Raw genomic sequence first — 25,863 nt, 5'->3', positions numbered from 1 at the left:
ACTTTTTGAGTATTGTGAGTCCTACTACTATGAACAGTCTGCTACAAGGTTTTCTTGTAACACCTGTTTTTGTTCTTCAGAGAGAGAGTTGAGCGTGGACTGCTGGGTCATACGATAATTCTCTTTAATTCCTTGAGGAATGGGCATTTCTTTTTCTTGTATGAACTGAATTACATATGCAAGTTGATGTGGAAACGTGCCCCCTCCTTCTTTATGTGAAACCTTTCTCTCTAGGGCAAATGCAGGGCCGTCTTTGATGTTTTTGGACATCTAGGATCTTCACTGAGATTCGAGGCCCAAGGGGTTCAAGTTCACGCAGCGTTTTTCCCTGAGCAGGAGAGGGGGTGTCCGGAACGAAGAGGAGGACACGTGAGGTCAGAGTCACGGGACAGCAAATCAATCTTGAGAAGTTAGAAATCACAACAGATATATTTTTCCAGGAGGGCTTCCTGTCAAAACCCAGGATTCCTAATCAAAGATGGCAACATCAGCATTATTTACAGCCTCCTAAATCGTGGAACCTGTGACATGGGAGGGCCCCTGGGCCAAGAAGACTTGAACCCTGTCTTCTAGGAAATGATTGAGCATGGCCGTGCATCAGACCTCTTCCCTGCAGGTTCCCATTTCATTCTCACAAGATTCATCCTCTGGGAGAAACCAAGAGAAATCAATACTGCCCTACCTCGGGGTTCAGGGGCCAACTTTGGGATAAAAGGAGCAGACTGCGGGATGCAGCTATGGTGTGTCTCTCGGCTCTGGATTGTCGGGGGTGTCACCCCTGATCAAGGCCTGTCCCTCCCCCTGCTGGGGGGGTGTGGGTGCTTGGACCTGCTGCTCTTTGTGTCACTCAAAGCAGGTGGTCTCAGATCCTTGCTGTGCATGGTTTATTCCTCCGAGTGTGATCAGCAGGAGCATTGACAGTAAATGCTGACAGACGTCTGCAGTAATGGACATTGCTATGTCATCCAAGTGGCATTTTGGTTTACTGGAAAATCATCTTAATTTTATTTTGCAAAACTGTTGGTTGGAGACAGATGGAAAATAAAAGTTCACTTTCGTCTTTCACTAGAGGGAGCGGGAGAAGTCTTTTCCTTTGGTCCTGGGATGGGAGGTGCGTTCATTTCCCAGGACTGCCTTAAGAAATGAGTGCAGTCTGGATGGCTTAAAGCTTCAGAAATGTGTTCTCTCATGCTTCTGGAAGCGTCTGCAGGGCCACCTTCTCTCTGAAGACTCTGAGGGTCTTCTCTCTTCTCCTCCAGCTTGTGGTGGTATAGTTGCTAAGTCATGTCTGACTCTCTGCGGCCCTATGGACTGTAGCCCACCAGGCTCCTCTGTCTGTGGGATTCTGCAGGCAAGAATACTGGACTGGGTTGCCATTTCCTTCTTCAGGGGATCTTCCTGACCCAGTGATCGAAGCCATGTCTCCTACATTGGCAAGAGGGTTCTTAACTGCTGAGCCACCTGAGAAGCCCAGTGAATAAATAAACAACCCTGATCTAGTGTGCGCTCATCTTAATTTGATTTCAGCTGCCGAGTCCCTGTTTCTAAGTACGTTTGCTTCTGTGGTCCCTGAGGTTAGCAGTGGGACATGCTTTGTTGAGGAGGGGACATAGTTCCACCCACTACGGGCTGGTTTGTGCCTTGGGTACAGGGCAGCCAGTGTGTGCAGGGCGTGGGCTTAGGGCGGGAGTGGGAGGGAGGGCCTGGCTCTGAGTGTCGGGCCCTTGTTTGTTTCACGGTTTCCTCTCTTTCCACGAGAGGACTTTCTTTACCTGTTTGGCTGTGTCTGATGCTGAGTGTCTCCATAGCCTTGACCATCATCTCTAATGGTTTTTCTGGGAGTAGTTGGGGTAGGCTGGGGCTTGGGAGCAGTGGGAGGTGCTGGGAGGGCAGAGAGAGGCAGGCTCCCTCCTGCATCCTGCCTTCTCTGCGGGGCCCCTTGGCCCACCCGCTTATGTTCCTCCAAGTCTCCGTCGTGAGAGTTTTCAGTGCATGAGTAGAACACAAAGGTGATATGTCGTGTCCTTCAGTCGCTGTTTTCCAAACTGCCTCACTGTGGTGCCGGCCCTTAAGATGCTCTGAACAGACCATTTTCCTCTCTGAATTTCAAGTGTGTTTCAGGGAATTGCCATCATTTGAAAGGCATGCTTTGCTTCCTGGAAACTGTCTAGACAGGTAACCAATTTTCACCAATTTGGAGGCAGCGGAGGCCTGTTCAAAGGATTGCCCCCTTCTTGCTGGGCCTCCTCACTATATGGCTATGCTGGTAAAAAGTGAAAAAAAAAGAAGTTCATAATTTAATTCGGATTTGTTCTTGCCGAGATTCCGGTAAGACTCCTCTGTTTTGCATGAGTCAGTTCCTAGCAAATGGGTTTTAGAAGGCTGAGGAGAGCACAGTGACTCCAAAGAAGCAGGCTTTGTTCTGGAAGGTGCTAATGGGTCCCCTTCTCTTTCTCTTGCTGTGTACTTAGTGCTACGTGGTCCTGCCACTGGGTCCCAGCTCCGGGGACCCCTGTGCTCTGCTGAGTGTCTCAGCCTGGCCTCACTCCCTGAGTCAGGGCGGCTCCCTGGCCCTTTGTCATCTTCCGGTTCCTTCCATCCTTGACCAAACTCTCCTGGGACCCTGAGTGCCCAGAATAGGGGAACCAGGATGAAACAGGTGTAGGAGGTCTCTCCAGGAGTGAGTCTTAACCACTGACAGGAGGGAGACAGGACGGAGCACATGACCCCTGCTTCCCCACGGTCTCCATCCACGGGCGCATCCTTGTGTAGTGCAGAGGGGGCTAGCTCCTCCCTCCAGAGGCCCGACTGACCGAAGGACTGAGGGCTTCTGCCCTCTGGGGACCGTTTGTGAGGCAGTCACACAGGAGGGAGGCTCCTGTCTAACCTGGTGGTGCTTAACCAGGGGCTGTTTGGGAAAGTCAGAGACATCGTTCAATTGTGACAGTGAGTCTGTCCGTGTATGTGTGTGTGTGTGCTGTGTAAGATTACCTGACATTTGATGGGCTGGAGCCAGGGGTCGTAAAAGTGGACCTGCCCAGTGAAAATGACCTGTGAGAAGCACGGTGAGACCTTTCCTCACTGTGGATGTTCTCCAGGGGAGGCATAACACGTTCTTTATCTGTTTCATTTTAATTCTAATAAAAGCAAGGTAACATGCAATTTACCATCGATAGTTTTTTAAGTGTACAGTTCAATGGTGTAGTTATATTCACTAGATCTCTATAAGGTTTTCATCTTGCAATACTTTAAACTCTGTCCCCATTAGAAACCACTCCCCAGCCCCTGCCCCTGGCCACAACAATCCTGCTTTTGGTTCCTGTGAGTTTGCTTTAGATATAAGTGGAATCATACAGCCCTTGACCTTTTGTACTGGCTTATTTCACTTAGCATAATGTCCCTCAAGTTCATCTGTCTAGTAGCGTGCATCAGAATCACCTTTGTTTTTGAGACTGACTTACGTTTCATGGTGTGTATCAACATGTTTTCTTTATTCATTCATCTGTGGATGGATGTTTGCATTGCTTCCACCTCTTGGCAGTTGTGTATAAGGCTGCAGTGAGTAGAGATGTGTCTATGTATCGTTCATACTCTGCTTCCATTTCTTTTGAATAAACACCCAAGATGGGATTGTTGGATCATATGGTAGTTCTCAAGAGTCTTCTCCAATACCACAGTTTGAAAGCAGCAGTTCTTAGGTGCCCAGTCTTCTTTATGGTCCAACTTTCACATCTGTACATGATTACTGGAGAAACCATAACTTTGACTATATGGACCTTTGTGGGTAAAGTGATGTCTCTAAAGATGTGCAAGGAGATCAAACCAGTCAATTCTAAAGGAAATCAACCCCAAATGTTCACTGGGAAGGGCTAATGCTGAAGCTGAAGCTCCAATACTTTGGCCACCTGATATGAAGAGCCGACTCATTGGAAAAAACCTTGATGCTGGGGAATATTGAGGGCAGGAGGAGAAGTGGGCAACAGAGCATGAGATGGTTGGATGGCATCACCGACTCAATGGACATGAGTTTGAGCAAACTCTGGGAGATAGTGAAGGACAGGGAAGCTTGGTATGCTGCAGTCCATGGGGTCTCGAGGAATTGGACATGACTTAGCATCTGAACAACAACAATATGGTAGCTCTAGTTTTAATTTTTTGAGAGCCTCCATACTGTTTTCCTTGGAGAAGGCAATGGCACCCCACTCCAGTACTCTTGCCTGGAAAATCCCATGGATGGAGGAGCCTGGTAGGCTGCAGTCCATGGCGTCGCTAAGAGTCAGACAGGACTGAGCGACTTCACTTTCACTTTTCACTTTCATGCATTGGAGAAGGAAATGGCAACCTACTCCAGTGTTCTTGCCTGGAGAATCCCAGGGACGGGGGAGCCTGGTGGGCTGCCGTCTATGAGGTCACACAGAGTTGGACACAACTCAAGGGACTTAGCAGCAGCAGCAGCATACTGTTTTCCTTAATGGCTATACCATTCCCCTTCCCATCAACAGTGCACAAGGGCTTCAGTGTGTTTGCCCACACCTGCTATTTTTGGTTTTTTGATAGTAGCCATCTTTATGGATGTGAAGTAACATCTCACTGAGGCTAATTTGCACTAATGGTTAGTGATGTTGACCACCATTTCATGCCTATTGGCCATAACAAATAGATTTTTAAGAGTAGGAGCTTGCATTGGGTTCACTGAAGAATGCTTTCCTTGTTAACTTTTTGGTTTGGACTTTGTGATAGTGAAACCTGAAACTGCTCCATGAATCACTCCTCTAGTGATTTCCTCTGACTGCTCACTTGTCATTCAGGATTGCATGAACTGACGCGTTGGCGTTTGAGATGGGGAATGCTATTTGAAAGACCAGAGTCTGCTTCAAGGAAGCTTGGTTACAAAGAGAAGAGGTATTTTTTGAGTTAAGACACAGAAGATGTAGGTAGTCTTGATTGAATGCGGTGTAAGGAACAGAAGCATTGTCTTTCGTTTTGTTCTGGATTCTTATGTGTCTAACTGTGGCTCAGACTGTCACATTCTGGAATCTCTCCAACGTGTTTCCATCATTTAACTGCATGAAGCCATCATGTCCAGTCATCTGCTCTGTTTAATTTATTCCTTATGAAAGATGCAAGCTCTGGTCCAGGGGCACCTCTTGGCTGAACTGGTCTTACTACACTTATCTGTATCAGGAAAGTTAAAAAAAACAGCAAAACTCATGGTTTCACAACCCTGAGGAAGGAAAGTGTGGTCAGAACTGAATCAAATGGACAGAAAACACTGAAACCAAAGTCCTAGAGAGAAAGAAATGAAACGGCTAAAAGAACCATGAAACGACAGGAAACGCTCAAAGTTTGCTAACTGCTTATGAGCCTGGTTCTTCTGAGCCTCTTTGGCCATGTCCCACATCTTCCAAAGATGGAACGTTGAAGTCTGAAAGGAGAATTTGTGGACCGTATATATTTTAACTTCAAACCTCCAAATGGAATCATTTTTATGCATATTCTGGAGAAATATGTAAATTAATAATTGCTTCATACATTATTCAGGAAAAACTTATTTTGTATCACCCATAGCTCTTGTAATCTTATATAAAGATATGCTAATGGGTTTAATTAAAATAATTATACTGAATAATGTAGCCTGAACTTTACCCTAAAATAGTGTCTATTAATCTTCATCAGTAGTAATATTTTTAGACAGAGAGACACTTACAACATTAAACCAATACTAGATAGAAAATATGTTTTTTTTGTTTTGTTTTACAGTTTGGATTAAGTTGGCATTCTCATGAGATGCATGACAATTAAATTTGCTTAGAGAAGAGTATAAAATGTAATTTCTTTAACCTGAAGTGTTCCGGCAATTAGCAAACTTAGAGCATTTCCTGCCATTTAATAGTTCTTCTATGTGTTTCATTTCTTTGTCTCTACGACTTTGGTTTCAGTGTGTTTTCTGTCCATTTAATTCAGTTCTGACCACACTTTGCTTCCTCAGAGTTATGATATCATGAGTTTTTTTTTTAACTTTAAATTATACTTTATTGTTACCCTTCTCAGAGATGATTCTCTCTCTCTCTTTTAAGCTGTATAGTTCATTTACAATGTTGTGTTAGTTTCAAGTGTACAGCATAGGGGTTCTGTTACACACACACACACGCCTATATATGCATGTATATTCTTTTTCAGATTCTTTTCCATGTAGGTTATTATAAGATACTGAGTATAGTTCCTTGTGCTATAAAGCCCTTATTGTTGATCTGTTTTATACAGGGTAGTGTGCTAGTTCCAAACTCCTAAATGACTCCTCCCTAATCCTCTTTGGTAACTACACATTTGCTTTCTATGAGTCTATTTTTGTTTTGTAGTAAGTTCTTCTGTATCAGGCTTCCCTAGTGGCTCAAGTGGTAAAGAATCTGCCTGCAAGGCAGGAGACCGGCTTCAATCCCTGGGTCAGAAAGAGCCCCTGGAGAAGGGAATGGCAACCCACTCCAGTATTCTTGCCTAGAAAATCCCCCGGTCAGAGGAGCCTGGTGGGCTACAGTCCGTGGGGTCACAAAGAGTTGGATGCGACTGAGTGACGAACGCTTTTCACTTTCTTTTATATCATTTTGTTTTAGATTCCACACATAAATGACAGCATATGACACTTGACCTTCTGTGTTTGACTTACTTCAGTTGATGTGACCATCTCCAGATCCATCCATGTTGCTGCAAATGGCATTATTTCATTTTCTTACTGATGAGCAGAATTCCACTGTGTATATACACCACATCCTCTTTATGCGTTCATCTGGCAACGGACGTCTAGGTTGCTTATGCCTTGGCTATTATGGATAGTGCTGCTGTGAACAGTAGTGTGCCTGTATCTTTTTGGGTTAGAGTTTTTTATCTGTATAAATGCCCAGGAGTGGGATTCCTGGATCATAGGGTAAGTCTGTGGATACCATAAGTTCTTGATTGCCTGAATGTTAAGTGAGGATGCTAATATTAAGAGGGACACTCAGCAACTTGCTTGTCTTTTAAATGCACGAGTTGCAGGAAGAGGGACCCCTTCCAGGGCCTGAAACTGGGCTCTTGTCTAACACTCGGAAATGAAATGTCTGAGGAGACAAATGTGCTGACAAGGCAAGAGATTTTATTGGGAAAAGGCGCCTGGGTGGATAGCAACAGGGTAAGGGAACCCAGGAGAACTGCTCTGCCATGTGGCTCGCAGTCTCCGCTTTTATGGTGATGGGATTAGTTTCTGGGTTGTCCTTAGCCAGTCATTCTGACTCAGAGTCCTTCCTGGTGGCACCCGCCATGTCCAGCCAAGATGGATGCCAGAGAGAAGGATTCTGGGAGGTGGTCGGACATGTGGTGTCTCCTTTTGACCTTTCCTGAACTCTTCCGGTCGGTGGTGGCTTATTAGTTCCGTGTTCCTTACCAGGACCTCCTGTCATAAGACAACTCATGGAAATGGTGACCATGGTGCCTGGCCAGGGTGGAGGTTTCAGTCAGCGTGCTTCCCCTAACAGAAGTAGAAATAGCTTTGCCACTGGCCCCAGTTTTGTTTCTTGTCTCTGTGTCTTGCAGCCTTTCAGTCCCTGCTCAGTGGTGCGGGGAGCCCTATTGTAGGTTTTGGTGGTAATTCACAGTTTTACCTAAAGCCTTTATGTGCCCAAGTGTGCAGGCAATTCAAGTGTGTGCTCTCAGTGTGTCAGTGGGTCATTTTTTTTCACTTGTGTTTGAGGCCCAAATACATTTAGAATTAGAGTCCCTCCTCACGTGGACAGATCAAAGCCTTCCCAAGTTCAAAGAGAAATGCCAGCCAGGACTTAAGCTGCCATTTCCTTAATTTAGGTACATTTAAAGTCAAATCTGAAGGAATAAACTTCCTTAGAAAGCAAACATGGATAAGTTCATTGACGACTTAAAAAGCAGGAGACGAATACACAAAGCTGAAGACAGTGAGTTCGTCTACTTTCCTCTTGTGCTGGTCTCTGTTCCTGCTTAGACCCCATCCCAGGGGTGTGTTCGCCCAGGTTATGTGGTCCCCAGCTCACGCCCTCAGAGGGCACAGAGGAAGAGACCCTCCTCCAAGCTCAGCCCTGTGTCTTGGGCACGTCCCAGAGGCCCCGTCCCCTCCCTGCCCCTCAGCCTCAGGGAACTGAGGCTGCCCCTCCGATGGCCCACAGGGAACCTTGCCAGGGCCTGGGTGGGGTCCCGGCCTCTCCCCTCCCATTCAAAACAGCCTTGCACATTCTGAGCAAGACTTTGTTTAAAAAAGAAACCGATTTACCAAAAGCAATGTAAAGAAAATAATAGCAGAAAACAGACCTCCCCAGTGCTCTGTATTCCTATTATCCTTCCTGTCTCTGAGAGTTGGCAAATGATTCTACACATTATTTACCACTTTAATCAGGACTTTATAAAGGTTTTCACTGAATGGAGAGTTTTGCACGTTGAAGAAGTTTTTTTTTTTTTTTTTTTTCATGCCGACCATTTTTTGAAAGTCTTTATTGAGTTTGTTAGACTGTTGCTTCTGTTTTATGTTTTGGTTTTTTACGTCCTGAGGCATGTGTGGGTTTTAGCTCCCCCAACTAGGGATTGAACCCACACGCCCTGCCTTGGAAGGCCAGGGAAGGCCCCATGAAGGTTTGTGTGTTCACATTTGCACACAGCTGCATGCTCTCTGGTCTTCTCACCCAGGGGTGGCCCTGGCTGTCATCTGTGAGCACTTGTGATGAGTTGGGGGTGTCCCATCATCTCTGTGGGGACCCTCCACCCTCCTGACCGTCTTTGGAGGCTGCCCCGTTAACCACTGTTAGGCTGCATCCTTTCCCACTGGGAGGTATCTGGAAAGCCCTCTTCCTGAGTCCACACACTACAAGGCGCAGGCAACAGCTTGGCTCGGAGCCGGCGTGCTTGTCCAGGGTGGGGCCCTGGCTCCTGGGTGTCGGCCGCCTGCCTCCCTGTCCTGTCTGCACTGGGGACTTCCGTTTCTGGAGGTATCTTCTGCAGGTGAGATTCCTCCCAGCCGCCTCCATCACAGGCAGGAGCCCCGCCTTGTCTGCCCGGAGCTCACATCTCAAGGGGCTCTTGAAGCGGCAGCCCCATGCACTTGAAAGAGACCTGAATTCAGTGGAGCAGCTGGACTCCACCAAGGAGCCCAGAGCCTTTTTCTGCAGGCGCAAGCAGAAACCCAAACACTTAGAGATCTCATCAAAGAACCAATATTAGAACTGGGCCAAACAAACTGGCTGGGCCCTTAGCGAGAGTGGGCGATGGCACGTGCTTTTTCAGGAGACCTAGGCTGCCCGGGGTGGGTAGGGGAACCTCAGGGTTCGCTCTGCCTCTTCTGGCAGCTGGTCAGCCTGGAGGGGATACATTTCGTGTATCAGCTGATATGGCCCATTTCTGTGCATGGAAAGCAGGGAGGGAGAGAGTCTTGAAGATGAAGGTGCTGTTGTGCAAAGGTCTGTCAGTCAGTGGAGCCTCCCTGGTGGCTTAGCCATAAAGGATCTGCCTGCCAAAGCAGAAGACCCAAGAGATGCGGGTTTGACCCCTCGGTCAGGAAGATGCCCTGGAGAAGGAAATGGCAACCCACTCCAGTATTCTTGCCTGGAGAATCCCACGGACAGAGGAGCCTGGGGGACTACAGTCCATGGGGTCGCAAAGAGTCGGACATGGCTAAGCAACTAAACAGCTGTCAGTGAGTGAGTCCTGGGGGTTCTACTGTGTCCAGGGTCCTTGGGCAGACCACAGCTGTGGGGCCCTGGTCTGGGGGAGACAGACACTTGGGATGCCTAACCTGGAATCTGTGTGCCTTGGAGAGAACGATGGCTAAGCTGAGGACTGAGAAGTCACCAAGGTAACTCTGTTTGGGGGCAAGGACAGGAGGGATGGGAACAGTGGCCCAGGAAGAGGCAACGGCATGGACACAGCTTCGGAGTTAGCAGAGGGGCCCGGGACAGGGGGGAGACTGCGAGAGGCTCCACATGGTTGGAGAGGGTCCTGCTGGTGGAGTTGGAGGCCGCCGACCGGGAGAGCTGGGGAGGAAGTGGGGCCAGGGCCTCGGAGGCTGCTGGGCAGTCAGGAGCAGGGCAGTACCGCCCTCAGATGTCAGTTAGACTTGCCTCTTAGGAAAGCGGCTCCAGCTGCGAATGGGCCGTGACCTTGAGGGGCTCAGAGTGCCGGCGGGAGCTCCCTTGGGAGGGGGTGGCTTCCTGACAGAGGGACACAGAAGTGGCCTGGACCAGGGTGGGAGCTCTAAGAATGGAGAAAGCAGTAAAGGCAAGGTGTGTGGGATCAGGAGGATCTGCCAGGCTCTGTGATTGGTCCAAAGTGGGTTTTAGGGAAGACAGAGTAGGAGGCTGTGATCTGGGGGTTTCAGGGTGCAGTGCTCTGAGCCTGGAGCACCAGGGCATGGGGTGGGGTCTCATCTGAGGCAGGGGGTTTGCTGCTTCTGTGAGGCTGCCCTGAACCCAGCTGCTGGGTGTGTGTATGTGTGTGTGTGTGTGTGTGTGTGTATGTGTGGTGCTCAGGAGAGAGCTGACCCCAGAGACAGACACTAGGAGTCAAGCTGGATGGAGGGGGTCCTCCCCGGGGGTATGTGGACAAAGGCGAACACTCTAGAATAGGACAGCTAGGACACCCACCTTTAAGGGAGGGGCAGGGGACAGAGGAAGGTGGCTGCCCTGGGAGGTGAGGGGTCACAGCGGTGTCACGGGAAGTCACCTGGGGCCAGACCTGGTGTCCCCGGGGCCCGGGCAGGAATGGAGGTGGGGTGGCGGCTGAGGGCGGGTGCAGGGAGCCTGCGGGGCAGCTGCGGGGCGGCAGAACTGAGCCCTCAGCTTGGGAACCGTCTGTACAGGGCAGGGAGGTGCGGGGCGTGGGGCTCTGGGTGGTTTCAGGGTGCGCACACGTGTGACAGGAAGGGGCCGCTGGGGTGAGATCTGGGCCCCCTGGAGAGTGCCGGGTGGGAAACGTAGGCGGCCCTTGAGCAGACGGTGGGGCGGGGGGTCCCCTCCGTGGGGCCGGGTGCTGCCTCCCTTCACCTGGAAGCATGGACAGAGGCCGGGCGTCCATGTAGACTTGTTTCGGCTTGAGTGGTGGGCAGGGCTGCCCGTCCCATTTTCTCCTGAGGGTTTTGGTTTCCCCTGAAGGCGGAGGTGAGCTGAGCGGGGAGGGGCTGGGATCCTGGGCTGGAGGAGAGACGAGAGAGGCTGAAGTGGTCACCACGGCAAAGCGAAGGGTGGCGTGGAGCCCAGGACCACCAGAGATGGGGAGCTGGAGATGGGGTGTGGAGGAGACACCCCCTGCCTTCACATCGTTCCATCTGCCCATCCTTGTTGTGTTCTCCTGGACCCATGTGGGTTTGTGTTCTTCTCTGATCTCTGTCATCCTCACGAACTGAGACGTGACGTCCCTGGGATCCAGATCAGCCGGAAGGATGCCCTGTTAACCAGCCTTTGGGGGTCGTAGCGGGTCCAGCCCTCCCTCTGTGGGCGTCGCGGTGATGTCAGGTGGCAGAGCCTGGGAGCCCTGGGCAGCCGGGGGTGGACCACGAAGGCCAGCCTTGTTTGCCGCTGTCTGTCGGTCCTCGTGAGCTGGTATTTATCACCTGCTGAAGGCAGATGCTGCTTTGTGGGGTTCAGGATGAAAAGAGTGGTGCTGATGGGTCCTCTCCCCCCGGGGACCCTCACAAACTAGACAAGACAGTTTCAGGCCTGAGCGCTCAGCGGTGCAAACGTTTATTATTAAATGTCACAATAAATATCTTTCAGTTTTTCAAAGCAACTCCGAGGTAGTTGAAGCCGAACTTCGGAAACAGGAATGAAATTGTTTCCATTTAAGGTTCTTTTCAGAAGTTGCCTCTCGGAGCGGGGAGTTGGGATTCTTTGACCTGGCCAGCATTGAAGGACGGGGTTACCGCTGGGGGAAAAGGCACCAATAAGTCTGTTGTGCAGACTTTTTTTTTTACAAATTATTTATGTATTTGTATTTTATTTTTGGCTATCCTGGGTGTTGCTGCGCGTGGGCTTTCTCTTATTGCTGCTTGTGGGGGCTTCTCTTTAAGTGCCGTGTGCAGGCTTCTCATTGCAGTGGCTTCTCTTGTTACAGAGCACAGGCTCTAAGGCACACGGACTTCAGCAGTTGGAGCTCATGGGCTCAGAAGTTGCAACTCCCAGGCTCTAAAACAGGCTCAGTAGCTGTGGTGCACAGGCTTAGTGGCTCTGAGACACGTGGGATCTTCCCGGACCAAAGACTGAGCCCGTGTCTCCTGCATTGGCAGGTGGATTCTTGTCCACTGAGCCACCAGGGAAGCCCTGTAGTGCAGACTGACAGGTAAACTTGGGTTCCCCAGCCTTGAGCATCTTGACTGTGGAGCATGGAAGCTTTTGTGGGGTGGTTTCACTCTTACCCTGGAGGTGGATAGACTGGCTCCACAATCTGGCAAACGGCTTCACTTTCTCATCTGTGAAAGGCATTGGTGGAAGACCTCTCTCGTTTGGCCGTGCTGAGGGCTTATTGCCAGGAGAGGCAAGCTCCTAGAGAAGTGTCTGGCAATTACAGAAAATTCACAGGTGATACCAGAGGAAACCTGAACTCATCTTTGAAGTTATTTGAATCTGACCGCTTAACTCTTGGACACCAGTGTTAAAAGGTCCAAGAATCTCTCAGGCATTTTCCATGGCTGTCCCTCCAGTTAATATATTTTTATTCATTTAAACATGTAAGGTATAGTTTGTACATGGTCATACAGGAGAGTTCTGCCCACCCCCTGCCTTCTTCAGTCCTTCACTAGGGATAAGCTCTCCCCAGACTCCATCCCCGGGAAGCCCCTGAGGTGTGCTCCCTCCCTCTAGTTGTGCCTTTTCTTGAATGTTCTAAAAATGGAATCAGTTTGAAGCTTTAAGCTTGTCTTCCATCTCAGAATGCACTTGAGTTTCATCCGTGTCAGATATAAAGCATCCTGGTATTTTTCATGACTGAGTAGTATTCCATTGTAGGGACTCACCTCTTGAAAACATTTGGGTTGTTTCTAGTTTTTGACAATTTCAAGTAACTGTACACATTCAGGCCGTCGATGCACAGAGTCAGACACGACTGAAGAGACTTCACAGCAGCAGCAGTACACATTCAGACACAAGGTTTTGTGTGAGCCTGAGTTTGCATTTCCGTGGGGCCCCTCTCAGGAGTGTGATTGCTGGGCTGCGTGGGGAGTGCTTTCTCAAACTTGCAGATCCAGTTTGCTTTCAGACCTGTAGCATCTGCAGAAAGCACATGGTATGGTCAGATTTTTAGTTTTATTTTATTTTGGCTTAGCGATTCTAGTAGATGTTAGTGGGATCTCTTTGTGGTTTTAATTTGCATTTCCTTGGTGGCCAGCTTGTCATGTACCTATTTGTCACCCACGGATCTTCTTTGTAAACAGCGCCTCTTCAAAAAATCATTAGCCTATTTTGGGTGGAAGATTGCTTTCTTATTATTGAGTTTTAAGAATTCTTTGTATATGGTGGATATAAATCTTTATCATATGTGTGATTTGCAGTTATTTTCTCCTAGTGTGTGGTTCATCTGTTGTTATCTCAGCAGAAGTTCTTTTGAAGAGCAGAAATTCTTTATTTTGATGACATACAATTGATTAATTTTTTTTTCTTTTATGGACTATGCTTTTGTCATGCGAAAGAAATCTTTGCTTAGCCCAAATTCACAAGTATCTTCTTCCATGTTATAGTTTTTAGAATAGAAGATCTATGGGTCTAAGTTCCATTTAATGTGAGTTTTTATATAGGGAGTGAGGTGTGGAAGGAATTTCATTTGGTGCTGGAGGAGGGGGCGCCTTTGTCCCTTTGCTGCAAACTAGTCGACCATATATACTCAGGGTATTCTTTTAAAAATGGGTTTGTGCCTACTTGCTTTTGGAAAACAATGCTGACAACTGTTTTTGGTAATAGGTGTGGCACTATCTGTTCATCCAGTGCTCTTTTCAATTAGATTCTGAGCTTTATTGCAGCCCCTGGAGGTATTTGGATGAAAATAGTTTCCCTCCATTTCGTTCAGGAAGGGGGTGCCCAGCCTGATAGAAGGAGTCCTTTAGAGTGACAGGCAGGGGTGGGGGGCAATCCCAGCCAGGGTCAGGACTCTAAAATTCCAGGACTTTTCCCCAACCAGCTATAAATGATGGGCACTGAGGCTCTGGCTTCCCACCATATATTCCCCCCTCGCCCCCCCACAGAACTAAATTTTAATTCTAGCTCAGCTCAGTACTAACTGCGAGATCAGGGGCAAAGTCATTACCATCCCCATTGTCAGTTACCTTGCCTTCCAACACAGCTAACTCCCTGTAGGATTTATGTTGAAATTAAAGATAAACTATATAAGGATTTAGCACAGTGCAGGGGCTTCCCAGGTGGGGGCTCAGTGGTAAAGAATCCACCTGCCAACGCAGAAGAGATGGGTTCAATCCCTGGGCCAAGAAGATCCCCTGGAGGAGGAAATGGCAATCTGCCTAGAAAATCCCACGGACAGAAGAACCCGGCGGGCTGCAGTCCATGCAGTTGCATAGAGGCAGATACGACTTAATGGCTAAAGCAGCAGCAGCAGCATAGTGCAGGGCATGTATTAGAATCTATCGTTATTACCATCAATTTATTTTTTGAAAGTAGGGTTTCCTAGAAGATATGGAATATAAATATGGGAAATAAAGGTACTAAAGAAGAAAATGATTCCAAGAGACCTAGATATACAGGCAGTCATTTTTGGAATGGAACAAAGGCAGTCACTGTAATTGTTGACAGTGTGAGGCTGCAGTGCATCTGATGGCTTGAGGGCACAGGTATTCTTTTGCTATAACTTCCTTAGAGTTAAGGAGAAAATCACATAAAAGCTTATTAGCGCAGTATAGGCATTCATTGGCAACCCACTCCAGTACTCTTGCTTGGAGAATTCTGTGGACAGAGGAGCCTGACCGGCTGCAGTCCATGGGGGTCGCAAAAAGTCGGACACAACTGAGCGACTAACTTTCAACTTTCACTTCTCAGGCATTCAGTGAGCAAGCGGAGAATATTGGCTTTAGCTAATGCTGTTGTTATTATTATGTGTCAGGATAACCATGTAATAAATCTCCATTGTTCTGTGGATCAGAGGCTTTTTATTACCCCCTCTATTTCTGTTGTGTTTAACCATCATCTGGAAAGTGTTGCCTTCTTGATCTGCCTCTGGTTCTTCATAGTGATTGCAATTTTGTATTCACATTTGCCAAACTGCATGATGCCCAGCCTTCTTCTCTGTTCTTGGTTTGCAGGGGGCAGCGCTGAAATACTTGCCAACTATTGTCAACGATGTGAAATTGGTATTTGATCCCAAAGAGCTCAGGTAAGGAGCACCCAGGGCGAAGGCTTCCCCCATACCATGCTTGGACTCCTTTAGTTCATGGGATGCCCAGGGTTCTGGTTCATGTCCATGAAGGTCTGTGCCCTGGATCCTTCTGGAACATGTTCTAGCTCATTATGTGAAAGAGGAATCATTTATCAACAGTCACAATAGTTTCTTTAGAAGATTAATTTTAGCTTCATGCATTAAATAATACAAATTTGGCATTTTGCATCCTTTAGAGTTGAAAATTCAATATGTGGTTCTTGGGTTTGGGTTTTGTTTTCAGAACCTAAACGTTTTGACACAGGAACTTTAATGTTCACGTCTCACCTCCTCCACACAGCTTCTCTCCCGGGGGTTCCTGACCAAGAGCAGTGAACCTCAGACAGAGGAGCCAGAGGTTGTCAGTTCAGGTTATAGTAAAACCAAAACCAAACCAAACCAAACTCCAGGCAAGGTGGACATTGGCTGTCAGACCTCGGAGTCACGCTGGCGATGGAGTCCTTCCTTTCAGCTTTCAGTATTGCTGCCATCGCTGTCTAAGCCCAGTCTCGGGTGTATACCATGCAGACGTCACTGCATTTGGAAAAGAGGTGTCGTGAGCAAGTGGGTCCATGGCCTCTGTGACCCCAGACATCACAGCACAGTCCTCGTCTGATCCTTGATTGGATTTTCTTAAGATTAATTGATTTATTTTAATTGGAGGCTCATGACTTTACAATATTGTAGTGGTTTTTGCCATACATTGACATGAATCAGCCATGGGAATACATGTGTCCCCCATCCTGAACCCACCTCCCACCCCATCCCATCCCTCAGGGTCATTCCAGTGCACTGGCCCTGAGCGCCCTGTCTCATGCATCGAACCTGGACTGGCGACTTGATTTAACATTTGATACAGTAAACTTATCCCCAGGTGATGGCACCATTTGACTAGCCAGCAAAGCCCACCTAAATATTGGTAAAGGGCCATGTGTCCCCTGGGTGGTTAAACGGAATGAAAAGCGGTCATCCTTCCTGCACTTTATGTCCACCGTAGGTCACTCCTGCCCTGGGAGTGAGGGGCGAGGGGCTCCTGGGGAGCTGCTCGCCTCATGAGTCATCTCGTGTCTGATGTGCCCAAGGATTTAGTGTCCCGCGTGGACACATTTGTTTGCGGCCCCCGGACACCGACAGTGCCAGTTCTAGCTTAACAGGCACTCGATGAGAAAAGGAGGAACAAACGGGCCCTTGGGCACCGTGTCTGCCCACTTGGGTCTCTGCACACCCGGCTCTCAGACAGTGGTCCAGGCCAACAGCAGCCCCAGCAGGTCCGGGGACTTCCTGAATGTCAGGCTCTTTCCCAGATCTTCTGAATTAGAAATTGTGGTGGGGTCCAGCCATTTGGTTTCAAAGATCCCTCCAGGTGCTTCCAATGAATGCTCCTGTTTGAGAACCTCAGATATGGAGAAAACGGGATGAACAAGGAGCTGAGGTTGGGTGGGTCATGGCCTCACTCTGGGCTGCCTTCCTGGGGCTCACGGGCCAGGCCTCCGCTCATTACAGGGGTGACTTCGATGTTCACAGCTGGTGCGTGTGCCTTGTGCCTGAAGACCACCGCCCCCCGCCTTCCCCAGGACCAGTGCCATCTGCTCTTGGGCCCTTGACTCTTTCTGCCTGCGTGGGTTCCTCTTCAATGACTTTGAAAATCATGGATGTGTTTTTCCTTCTTTGGAAGACTGAGTCATGTTGTGATGATACAGAAGAAATCACAGAGGAGAATAGCTTAGAGTTATAATGATTCCATGATGATCTGGATCCTTCCGGTTATCTTTTGTGCATGCACGTGCACGCACACACACAAACACACACACACACCCACAAACACACACACACCCACATACACCTCCAAATGAATTCCGCATTACATTTTGTAGCTTACGATAGACTTCCTGTGCTGAAGACATCTTGTTTTCCCACATCCCGAAGGAGACTTCTACACCATTACCATAATCTTGCGTCAGAACAGTTTCATCACCCCAGTAAGATTCCTCGTGCCCGTGAAGAGTCGCTGCCCACTTCCACTCCAGTGCTCGGCAATGCTAATCTTGCTGTCTGCATAGGTTTGCCTTTTCTGGGCATTTCATATAAATAAGTGAAGTGAAGTCATCAGTCGTGTCCGACTCTTTGCGACCCCGTGGACTGTAGCCTACCCGGCTCCTCAGTCCATGGGATTCTCCAGGCAAGAATACTGGAGTGGGTTGCCATTTCCTTCTCCAGGGGATCTTCCCAACCCAGGGATCGAACCCGGGTCTCCCACATCGCAGGCAGACGCTTTAACCTCTGAGCTACCAGGGAAGCCTTCATATAAATAAAGTCACACAATACATGGCCTTTTGTAGCAGGCTTCTTTCACTTAGTGTAATGTGTTCAAGGTCTGTGAATGTCAGAGATTCATTTTTTTAATGGGTGAAGTGCTTCTGCATTCATCAGTTGATGGACCTCTGGGTTTTTCTATTTTTCATGTGTAATGGGTAATGTTTCTTTGATTCATGCACAGGGCTCTGTGTGGAAATATATTTTCATTTCTTCTGTGTGTGCACCTAGAGGTGGAAGTGCTGGGTCTGATGGTAACTATGGTAACATGTTCAGGAACCGCCAGACAGAATTCCCAAGTGGCTGCACCGTGCTGCATTCCCAGCAGCATGGTATGAGGGTACCGGCTCCTTCACCTCCTAGCCAACACTTGGTATTGGTGCTCTTTTGAATTATGGCCATTTTAGTGGGTGTGAAATGAAAAATAACATCATAAAGCATCATTCTTTTGGGTGAGATTTTGGTCCATATTAATGGGCCTCATTCAGCTTTCTGGTGGCATTCAGTGACCATTCAGTGAGCTCACGTCTCAGTACGGTCTTGTATTCTGTTGGGTCATTTTGTAGTATATCCTTCAACTCTCTCCCTTGGCTTTTTCCTTTTACAGCAAAATGTTTACTGATTTCATCCTAAATGTTCCCGTGGGTTTGCTGACCATTCAGAAGCTGTATTGCTTGATTGAAATAATTCACAGTGACCTCTTCACACAGCATGGTGAGTGAAACCCTGAGAATCACTAAATTGTCACATTAATCATTGTCTGAAGACCTTGACCCTTCTGAATTCTCTCTTTGTCAAAAGGAGTGGGGAAGTTGCCCCCAATTAAAACAGCTCCGTTACAAGAAAGGAAGATTTAGCCCTTGCCAGAGAGTGGTAACTGACATCTACTGTAGGTAATAGATCATTGAGAAATGAAGGCCAATCCTCGTAGTTTGGAATTTAGGTGTATACCAAGGCCCTCGGATAATCAGCATACATTGTAGCCTCTAAGATGTGTGATTATCTATCCTGGGGAGGCAATCACTGACTTCCATTGAGATGATTGCAATGAAAAGTTTCAAATTTTCTTTTAACCTCGAAGTAATGGTTCTGTCTTAGCCTGAACTTAGCATTTTGTGACAGGGCTTCCTCAAACCCAACGCAAAGGAGAAAGAATTTGAATGACTCCTCAACTCATTTATCCTGAGGACACTTTATATTTCCACATGTTATCTCCCTACCCTTTTCTATTAATCACTTTCTTTCTGTTTGGACAGATTGAATTAATATTTTACACTTGTCAAGAAGTTTTATTGAAAGCTTAAGACCTTTGCATAATCCCACGGTCTTCCTCATTTATTGGAGGGAGACGGGAAGACTGTTGAGTGACTTTCTGATGGAACGGCATACATTTTTTCTGCTCCATTTCTGTCCTGCTGTTTGGCTTTTCCTTTCATTTTCTTCTGTCCTCATGTGTGGTATTGTTCCAGAGATGGAGCAGCTCAGTTTCCTGTGGAGGACTCAGTGTGTCTGGTTAATCGTCTGTTCCATCTGGACCACTGGAACCTATGTTTTTAATCTTATTTCTTGATTTAACTTTATACAGTTCCCTGTAGTCTATACTTATAGCTAAGGCTTATGTTAAGAGGAAATGTTAAGACTTCATCAGAGTGGGAGTGTTTTTCTGGAGAAAGCACATGAAACCAAGAAGTGAGTGGCTTTCTGCAGCCCTTCAAAACATCGTTCTCTGTTTGTCACTTGCATAAAAGAAAGTCAACTCTGCTACCACTGCTTGCGACTCAGAGCTCACACAGCTCCTTAAACCGGTAATCCGACTGTCCATGTTTCAAGCTGTCCTTGGAGGGCTGGGTATTGAATTGCTCGTTCTTCAGGTGTTACTAAAGCTTGGGGACTCTTTGTGGCCCTTGGCGCGGGGCGTGTGGTAGAGGTGATTTGTGAAGACGCGGCCTCAGTGTTTCTTTCCATATAAACTAGACTTGATGCCACAGCAGGTAAAAATCCCCTGAAAATTTTATATCTGGACCTTATTAGACAGATTATTAATATCTCTTCTTCCAGCCATCCAACCCGAAGACACAAACACACACACACCTCTACCACTATTACCATCAACTTTTCTGAGTTAACGATTGTCAAAAAGTAACAATTATTAAGGATTAATTGTACTTGGCTTCCCTGGTGGCTCAGATGGTAAAGCGTCTGCCTGCAATGCGGGAGACCTGGGTTCGATCCCTGGGTCGAGAAAATTTCCTGGAGAAGGAAATGGCCTCCACTCCAGTACTCTTGCCTGGAAAATCCTGGTAGGCTCCTCTGTCCATGGGGTTGCAAAGAGTCGGACATGACTGAGTGACTTCACTTCTTTTCGCACTTGGCTTTTACTGAGTGTTTTTATAGGGAAGACCTTCTTGCAGACAAATGATGACTATTTCAAAATCTCTGTTGAACACTCTTGTCCCACATGCCAAATGAATGAGGTCCTTTTGAGTAACGACCTAAGGCGTAAACAGTTCAGTTAAACATACTAAAATAGATCTTCTTTTAAGAATGTATTTCAGGGAAGTGCTTTCTTCTGTGGAAACTTACACATGTTTTTTAGCTAGTAGATCGCGCGAAGGCAAACGTAGGATTTGCTTTTGAGGATTATGTCAGTCTGTGTGTTTGGCAGTTGCTCTCTTTACTGTTCTCGATTTCTGTTCTCATTCTTGTTTTATAAGTCTTTTTTTTTTTTTAAATCTTAGACTGCCTTAAGCCTTGTTTTAGAAACATGGAGCATAAAAATAAATATTTAGCTTTGTTTGACAGGGAATTACCAGGATATATCATATTTTAGAATGATCAACTTAGTATCTTTCTAGATATTACAAAGGTTGGAATTGAATCTCAATAGCCAGATGTACCCGAGCTAGTCAATGAGATCTCAGGAAATAAATGAATCCAGAATTATTATGGGCAGTGATGAATGAGCCAAAAGTAGCCTGAAGCTTCATGTCTTACAAGAAGCTCCAGAACTGTCCCATTATTAGATGGTCTCTGAGCCATAACTGGCTCCCCAAATGTACTTCCAGACGCTCTCCGGCTGCCTGGAAGCATTTCAGAATGTGCTGTCTGATGTGAAAATGGGCCCGTGTATAGGCTGTGAGTTTTCACAATCTTTCTGGGTAAAGACAGCAAAGACAACCTTGATTTTTCTCACCTCAGGCTCCCTGCATCTTCGGAGTTACCAAGAGCCATCTTACCTCCTTGTCAGGAAAGATATAGCACTGGAAATCTTCCAGTTGGTCTGTTCTTACAATGTCATTACTTGTGCAAAATCTTCTGTGCCACATTTGGTATAAATATTTAAAGGCAAACCATTTTCTGATGAGATATGATGGCTGTGAGTGTCTTCCCTTGTTCCGTTTCTTGTTAACTTGTAAAAAATGTAGTTGTCCATGTCCTCTTTCCTGATCCAAGTGGAATCACTCAAACTAGCTCCCTTTGTGTCTAGATCTTTAGAATGCGTTCTGGCCAGATTTGGCAGCGCAAGCTGCGGACTGCGCTGGATGGTCTGCGTTCTCGGGGGGTGTGGTTGGAGGGCTCCCTGTCTGGCTCCTCTGGCTCCCCTGTTGGGCTCCGGGGGTGAGTCTTTGCTCATCAGCATGCGTGTTGGTTCTCTCATAGCAGAGACTCTGTGGCTTTGCTCCAAAACGCTTCTTTCCATCTCCCTCCAATATCAAAGATATTCCAGTCTCACTTTGATGGGAATAGCAAGCTGATATGGGTGCAGTGAGGCTGGCAGTGAATTCTGAGAGTGGCATTGCCCCTCTGCAGGAAAGCCTTCCCTTGCCAGGTGTGGGTCCCAGCTGGCCAAGGCTTACAGGGTGCAGGTTAGCTCAGCCTGCTCCTCTTCTGTCCCCTTCAAGGACCTGGAATCAGAGGATCCAGCTGAGTTTGTTAGGCTACAGCAGGAAAGGTGTCTTTTGGCAAAGACAGTTGTGTTTGGCCCGAACCAGTCTGGAGATTACGGGCACTGTCGCTGCCATCTGTTCACAGCTATACGAGTTGCAGTGCTCCTTCTGAGTCAGGTCCTCATAGCTCCTGTTACTTCCGTATCCTCTACCCTGATCCGAAGGAAACTGGAGTTCTTTACAGAGCTGTCCTTCCCACTGCTCCTTAACAGTTGCCATCCCTACAAGACTATACCTCCTTGGCAGAACGGAGGATGTATTCTGCATTGTAGATGCAAGCGTGGCTGTGGATTTGAGTTCTGGCGTCTGTATTCGGGAAACAGAGCTTGTAATGTAGAAATCTCCCCCCAGTATAAGAAGGCTATTCAGAAGCTGGGGCGTGGACCTGGCCATCCTGCGTGTGGGCTGTAGTAGATGGCTGATGGCATCAGTGTCTCAGCCCCTCCGGAGGCCTCCGGAGAACTCAGAGCTCAGGGTTGGCTGTCGGCCACATCAGCCTTTTCTCTGTGTTCTGCCTGTCTCCCTTTGCTTTGTTTACAAAAGGAAATGAATGACTGGCGCTTGCATCATTTCTTCTATAAATGATTTTGTGTGTGTTAGTCACTCAGTCGTATCTGACTCTTTTGTGACCCCATGATCTGTAGCCCGCCAAGCGCCTCTGTCCATGGGATTCTCCAGACAAGAATACTGGAGTGACCTGCCATTCCCTTCTCCAGGGGATTTTCCCAACCCAGGGATCGAACCTGGGTCTCACACATTGCAGGCAGATTCTTTACTGCCCGAGCCACCAGGGTAGTGATTTTGCTTCCTCATTATTAAAGAACTACATGTTTCTGAGCTCCTTTCTGTAATGAGGGCAGGCAGCCTGTAAGAGGATTGCGAGCGTGTGTGGACTTTGTGATCAGATTGCCTGCATTCACATCCTGCCTCTGTGACCTGCTAACTCAGTGACCTCCGCTAAGTTACCCTCCAGGCTTCAGTTTCTCCAGCTGCCCTTTTCTTCTTGCCAAGATTACATTACCTGCAGATTGATACATGTGTGATACTGAGATCTGCACTCAGCATTTAATGCACGTTCAATAAATGTTAGGCCCGTGTCTTCATTTTTGTTGAAGATTTCATAGAAAAATAGCAGATGAGAACTTGTCCTCGTTGAGGAAGGTATTATCATGTCAAATATGTGATGAAAGAAAATTGGTGAAAGAAGATAGATTCAGATCAAATACTGAAAGGGATTAAATAGGGAGCTTCCCCCGAGAGGCACTCAGATCACCGTGCAGAGCATACCCCAGACATGCTGCCCCATGGCCCCTCTTGCCACTCTCCACACTGTGTGCTCACTGTCCAGTTTTCCTTCTTGGCTTGTTTTTTGTGGTCCTTCCTTAAAATGAGAGGGCTTTGAGCATGGCCCTGTTATTTTTCTATTGCTACTGCCTAGAACAAGGCCTTCAAGCCAGTTCAAATATGAACTGAGAACTTCCACATGTTCAAGCTGGGTTTAATAAAAACAGAGGAACCAAAGAGCAAATTGCCAACATTTGTTGGATCATAGAGAAAACAAGAGAATTCCAGAAAAACCTCTACTTCTGCATCATTGACTACGGGAAAGCCTTTGACTGTGTGGATCACAACAAACTGTGGAAATTTTTTAAAAAGATGGGAATACCAGACCACCTTAGCTGTCTCTTGAGTATGCAGGTCAAGAAGCAACAATTAGAAACAGACATGGAAAAACGGACTGGTTCAAAATTGGGAAAGGAGTATGTATATTGTCTGCTTATTTAAATTCTATGCAGAGTTCGTCATGCGAAATGCCAGGTTGGATGAATTGCTTCCCTGGTGGCTCAGCTGATAAGGAATCAGCTTGCAATGCAGGAGACCCCCATTAAATCCTTGGGTCAGGAAGATCCACTGGAGAAGGGATAGGCTATCCACTCTGGTATTCTTGAACTTCCCTGGTGGCTCAGCTGGTAAAGAGTCAGCCTGCAATGCAGGAGACCTGGGTTCGATCCTTGGGTCTGGAAGATCCCCTGGAGAAGGGAACGGCTACCCACTCCAGTATTCTGGCCTGGAGAATTCCATGGACTGTATAGTCCATGGGGTTGCAAAGAGTTGGACATGACTGAGTGACTTTCACATGAATCACAGGCTGGAATCAAGATTACTAAGAGAAATATCAACAACCTCAGACATGCAGATGACACCACCCTAATGGCAGAAAGTGAAGAGGAACTAAAGAGTCTCTTGATGAAGGTGAAAGAGGAAAGTGAAAAAGGTGGCTAGAAACTCAACATTGAAAAAACTAAGATCATGGTACCTGGTCCCATCACTTCATGGCAGATAGAAAGGCAGAAAGTGGAAGCATTGGCAGATTTTATTTCCTTGGGCTCCAAAATCACTGTGGATGGTAACTGCAGCCGTAAAATTAAAAGACCCTTGCTCCTTGGAAGGGATGCTATGACTAACCTAGACAGTGGATTAAAAAGCAAAGATAACACTTGCCAACAAAGCTATGTAAAGTCAAAGCTGTGGTTTTCCCAGTAGTCATGTATAGATTTGAAAGTTAAACCATAAAGGATGCTGACAGCCAAAGAATTGTTGCTTTCTAATTGTGGTGCTGGAGATGACTCTTTAGAATCCCATGGACTGCAAGGATATCAAAGAAGTCAATACTAAAGGAAATCAATCCTGAATATTCACTGGAAGGACTAATGCTGAAGCTGAAGCTCCAGTGCTTTGACCATCTGATGAGAAGAGCTGACTCTTTGGAAAAGACCCTGATGAGGGGAAAGGTTTAAGGCAAAAGGAGAGGGTTGTGGTAGAGGATGAAATGGTTAGGTGGCATCATTGGCTCAGTGGACATGAATTTGAGCAAACTCTGGGAGACAGTGCAGGACCGAGGTGCCTCGTGTGCCAGTCCATGGAGTTGCAAGGATTTGGTAGTGATTTGGTAGCAACAAAACAGGGCTTGGCTCATGATGCATATTTATTGAATGTTCACGTCCAGCACGTCTTTCCCTGGGGAGCATTGCAGAGAAGAAAGCATGACTCTTTACCAGCTGAGCCACCAGGAAAGTTCAAGAATACCAGAGTGGATAGCCTATCCCTTCTCCAGTGGATCTTCCTTACCCAGGGATCAAATGGGGGTCTCCTGCATTGCAGGCGGATTCCTTACCAGCTGAGCTACCAGGGATACAATTCATCCAACCTGGCATTTCACATGATGAACTCTGCATAGAATTTAAATAAGCAGGGTGACAATATACATACTCCTTTCCCAATTTTGAACCAGTCTGTTTTTCCATGTCTAACTGTTGCTTCTTGACCTGCATACTCAGGAGACAGCTAAGGTGGTCTGGTATTCCCATCTCTTTAAAAAATTTCCACAGTTTGTTGTGATCCACACAGTCAAAGGCTTTCCCGTAGTTGATGATGCAGAAGTAGAGGTTCACTTGCTCTAAGGGAGGGGAAGTCCTGTGTTTGCATGGGGGAAGGTGGCCTTCTCTCCCTGTCTAGGCTCTGAGTGGGTTGATCATGGAGTGGGGAGGACCTGTCTTTAAGGAGAAGGAACAGAAGGAGAGAAGGAAGATGGTGAGAGCCTTGAGATATGGAGGGTCATCTGTGAGCAGTTGTATAAAATTAAGGTCTTGGTCTTTTTGCTTTTGATTTTATTATTTCCCTGTTTTGTGGAAAGAAGACATTCAACAAGGGACAGTTCAAGATGGCTTTTGGTTAAAATTACAAAGAAACTTGAACAGACAGGAAAATGAGAAGAGTGTAATAACGAATGCCTATGTACCCCTCACTGGGCTTCAAATGCTAATAAGTCATAGTCCCGTTTTTTATCTCTGTACTTCTCCCCTAGATATTTTTATTTTTAAATATATTTTATTAAATATAGTTGACTTACGGTGTTGTTCATTACTGCTGTACAGCCAAGTGATTCAGTTACACACACACACACACACACACACACACACACTACATTTGTTGCTGTTCAGTCGCTCAGTCGTGTCTGACTCTGTGACCCACGGGCTGCAGCATGCCAGGGTCCTCTGCCCTTCACTGTCTTTTTCATGTTCTTTTCCATTATGGTTTATTCCTAGGATATTGCATATAGTTCCCTGTGCCATGCAGTAGGACTTTGTCGTTGATCCATTCTATGTCTAATAGCTTGCCTCTGCTCATCCCAAATTCATCCCAACTA

General features: G+C 47.0%; 1 protein-coding gene across 1 annotated transcript in view; it reads left to right on the top strand.

The window, feature by feature from the left end:
* The window catches only part of DOCK1 (dedicator of cytokinesis 1), a 559,920-nt gene that overhangs the window by 167,877 nt on the left and 366,180 nt on the right, over window positions 1-25,863 (top strand). Inside the window, exons 24-26 of the mRNA XM_070363418.1 lie at window positions 15,284-15,354; window positions 18,317-18,423; window positions 25,698-25,706. Of these exons, the coding sequence (XP_070219519.1) occupies window positions 15,284-15,354; window positions 18,317-18,423; window positions 25,698-25,706 (187 nt within the window). The remainder of the gene's footprint in view (window positions 1-15,283; window positions 15,355-18,316; window positions 18,424-25,697; window positions 25,707-25,863) is intronic.

The sequence above is a fragment of the Bos mutus genome, chromosome 26 (assembly GCF_027580195.1).
Source record: "Bos mutus isolate GX-2022 chromosome 26, NWIPB_WYAK_1.1, whole genome shotgun sequence".
NCBI classification, from domain to species: Eukaryota; Metazoa; Chordata; class Mammalia; order Artiodactyla; family Bovidae; genus Bos; species Bos mutus.
The sequence above is the reverse complement of the archived record's forward strand: the minus strand, read 5'-3'. Positions and strand labels throughout refer to the sequence as shown.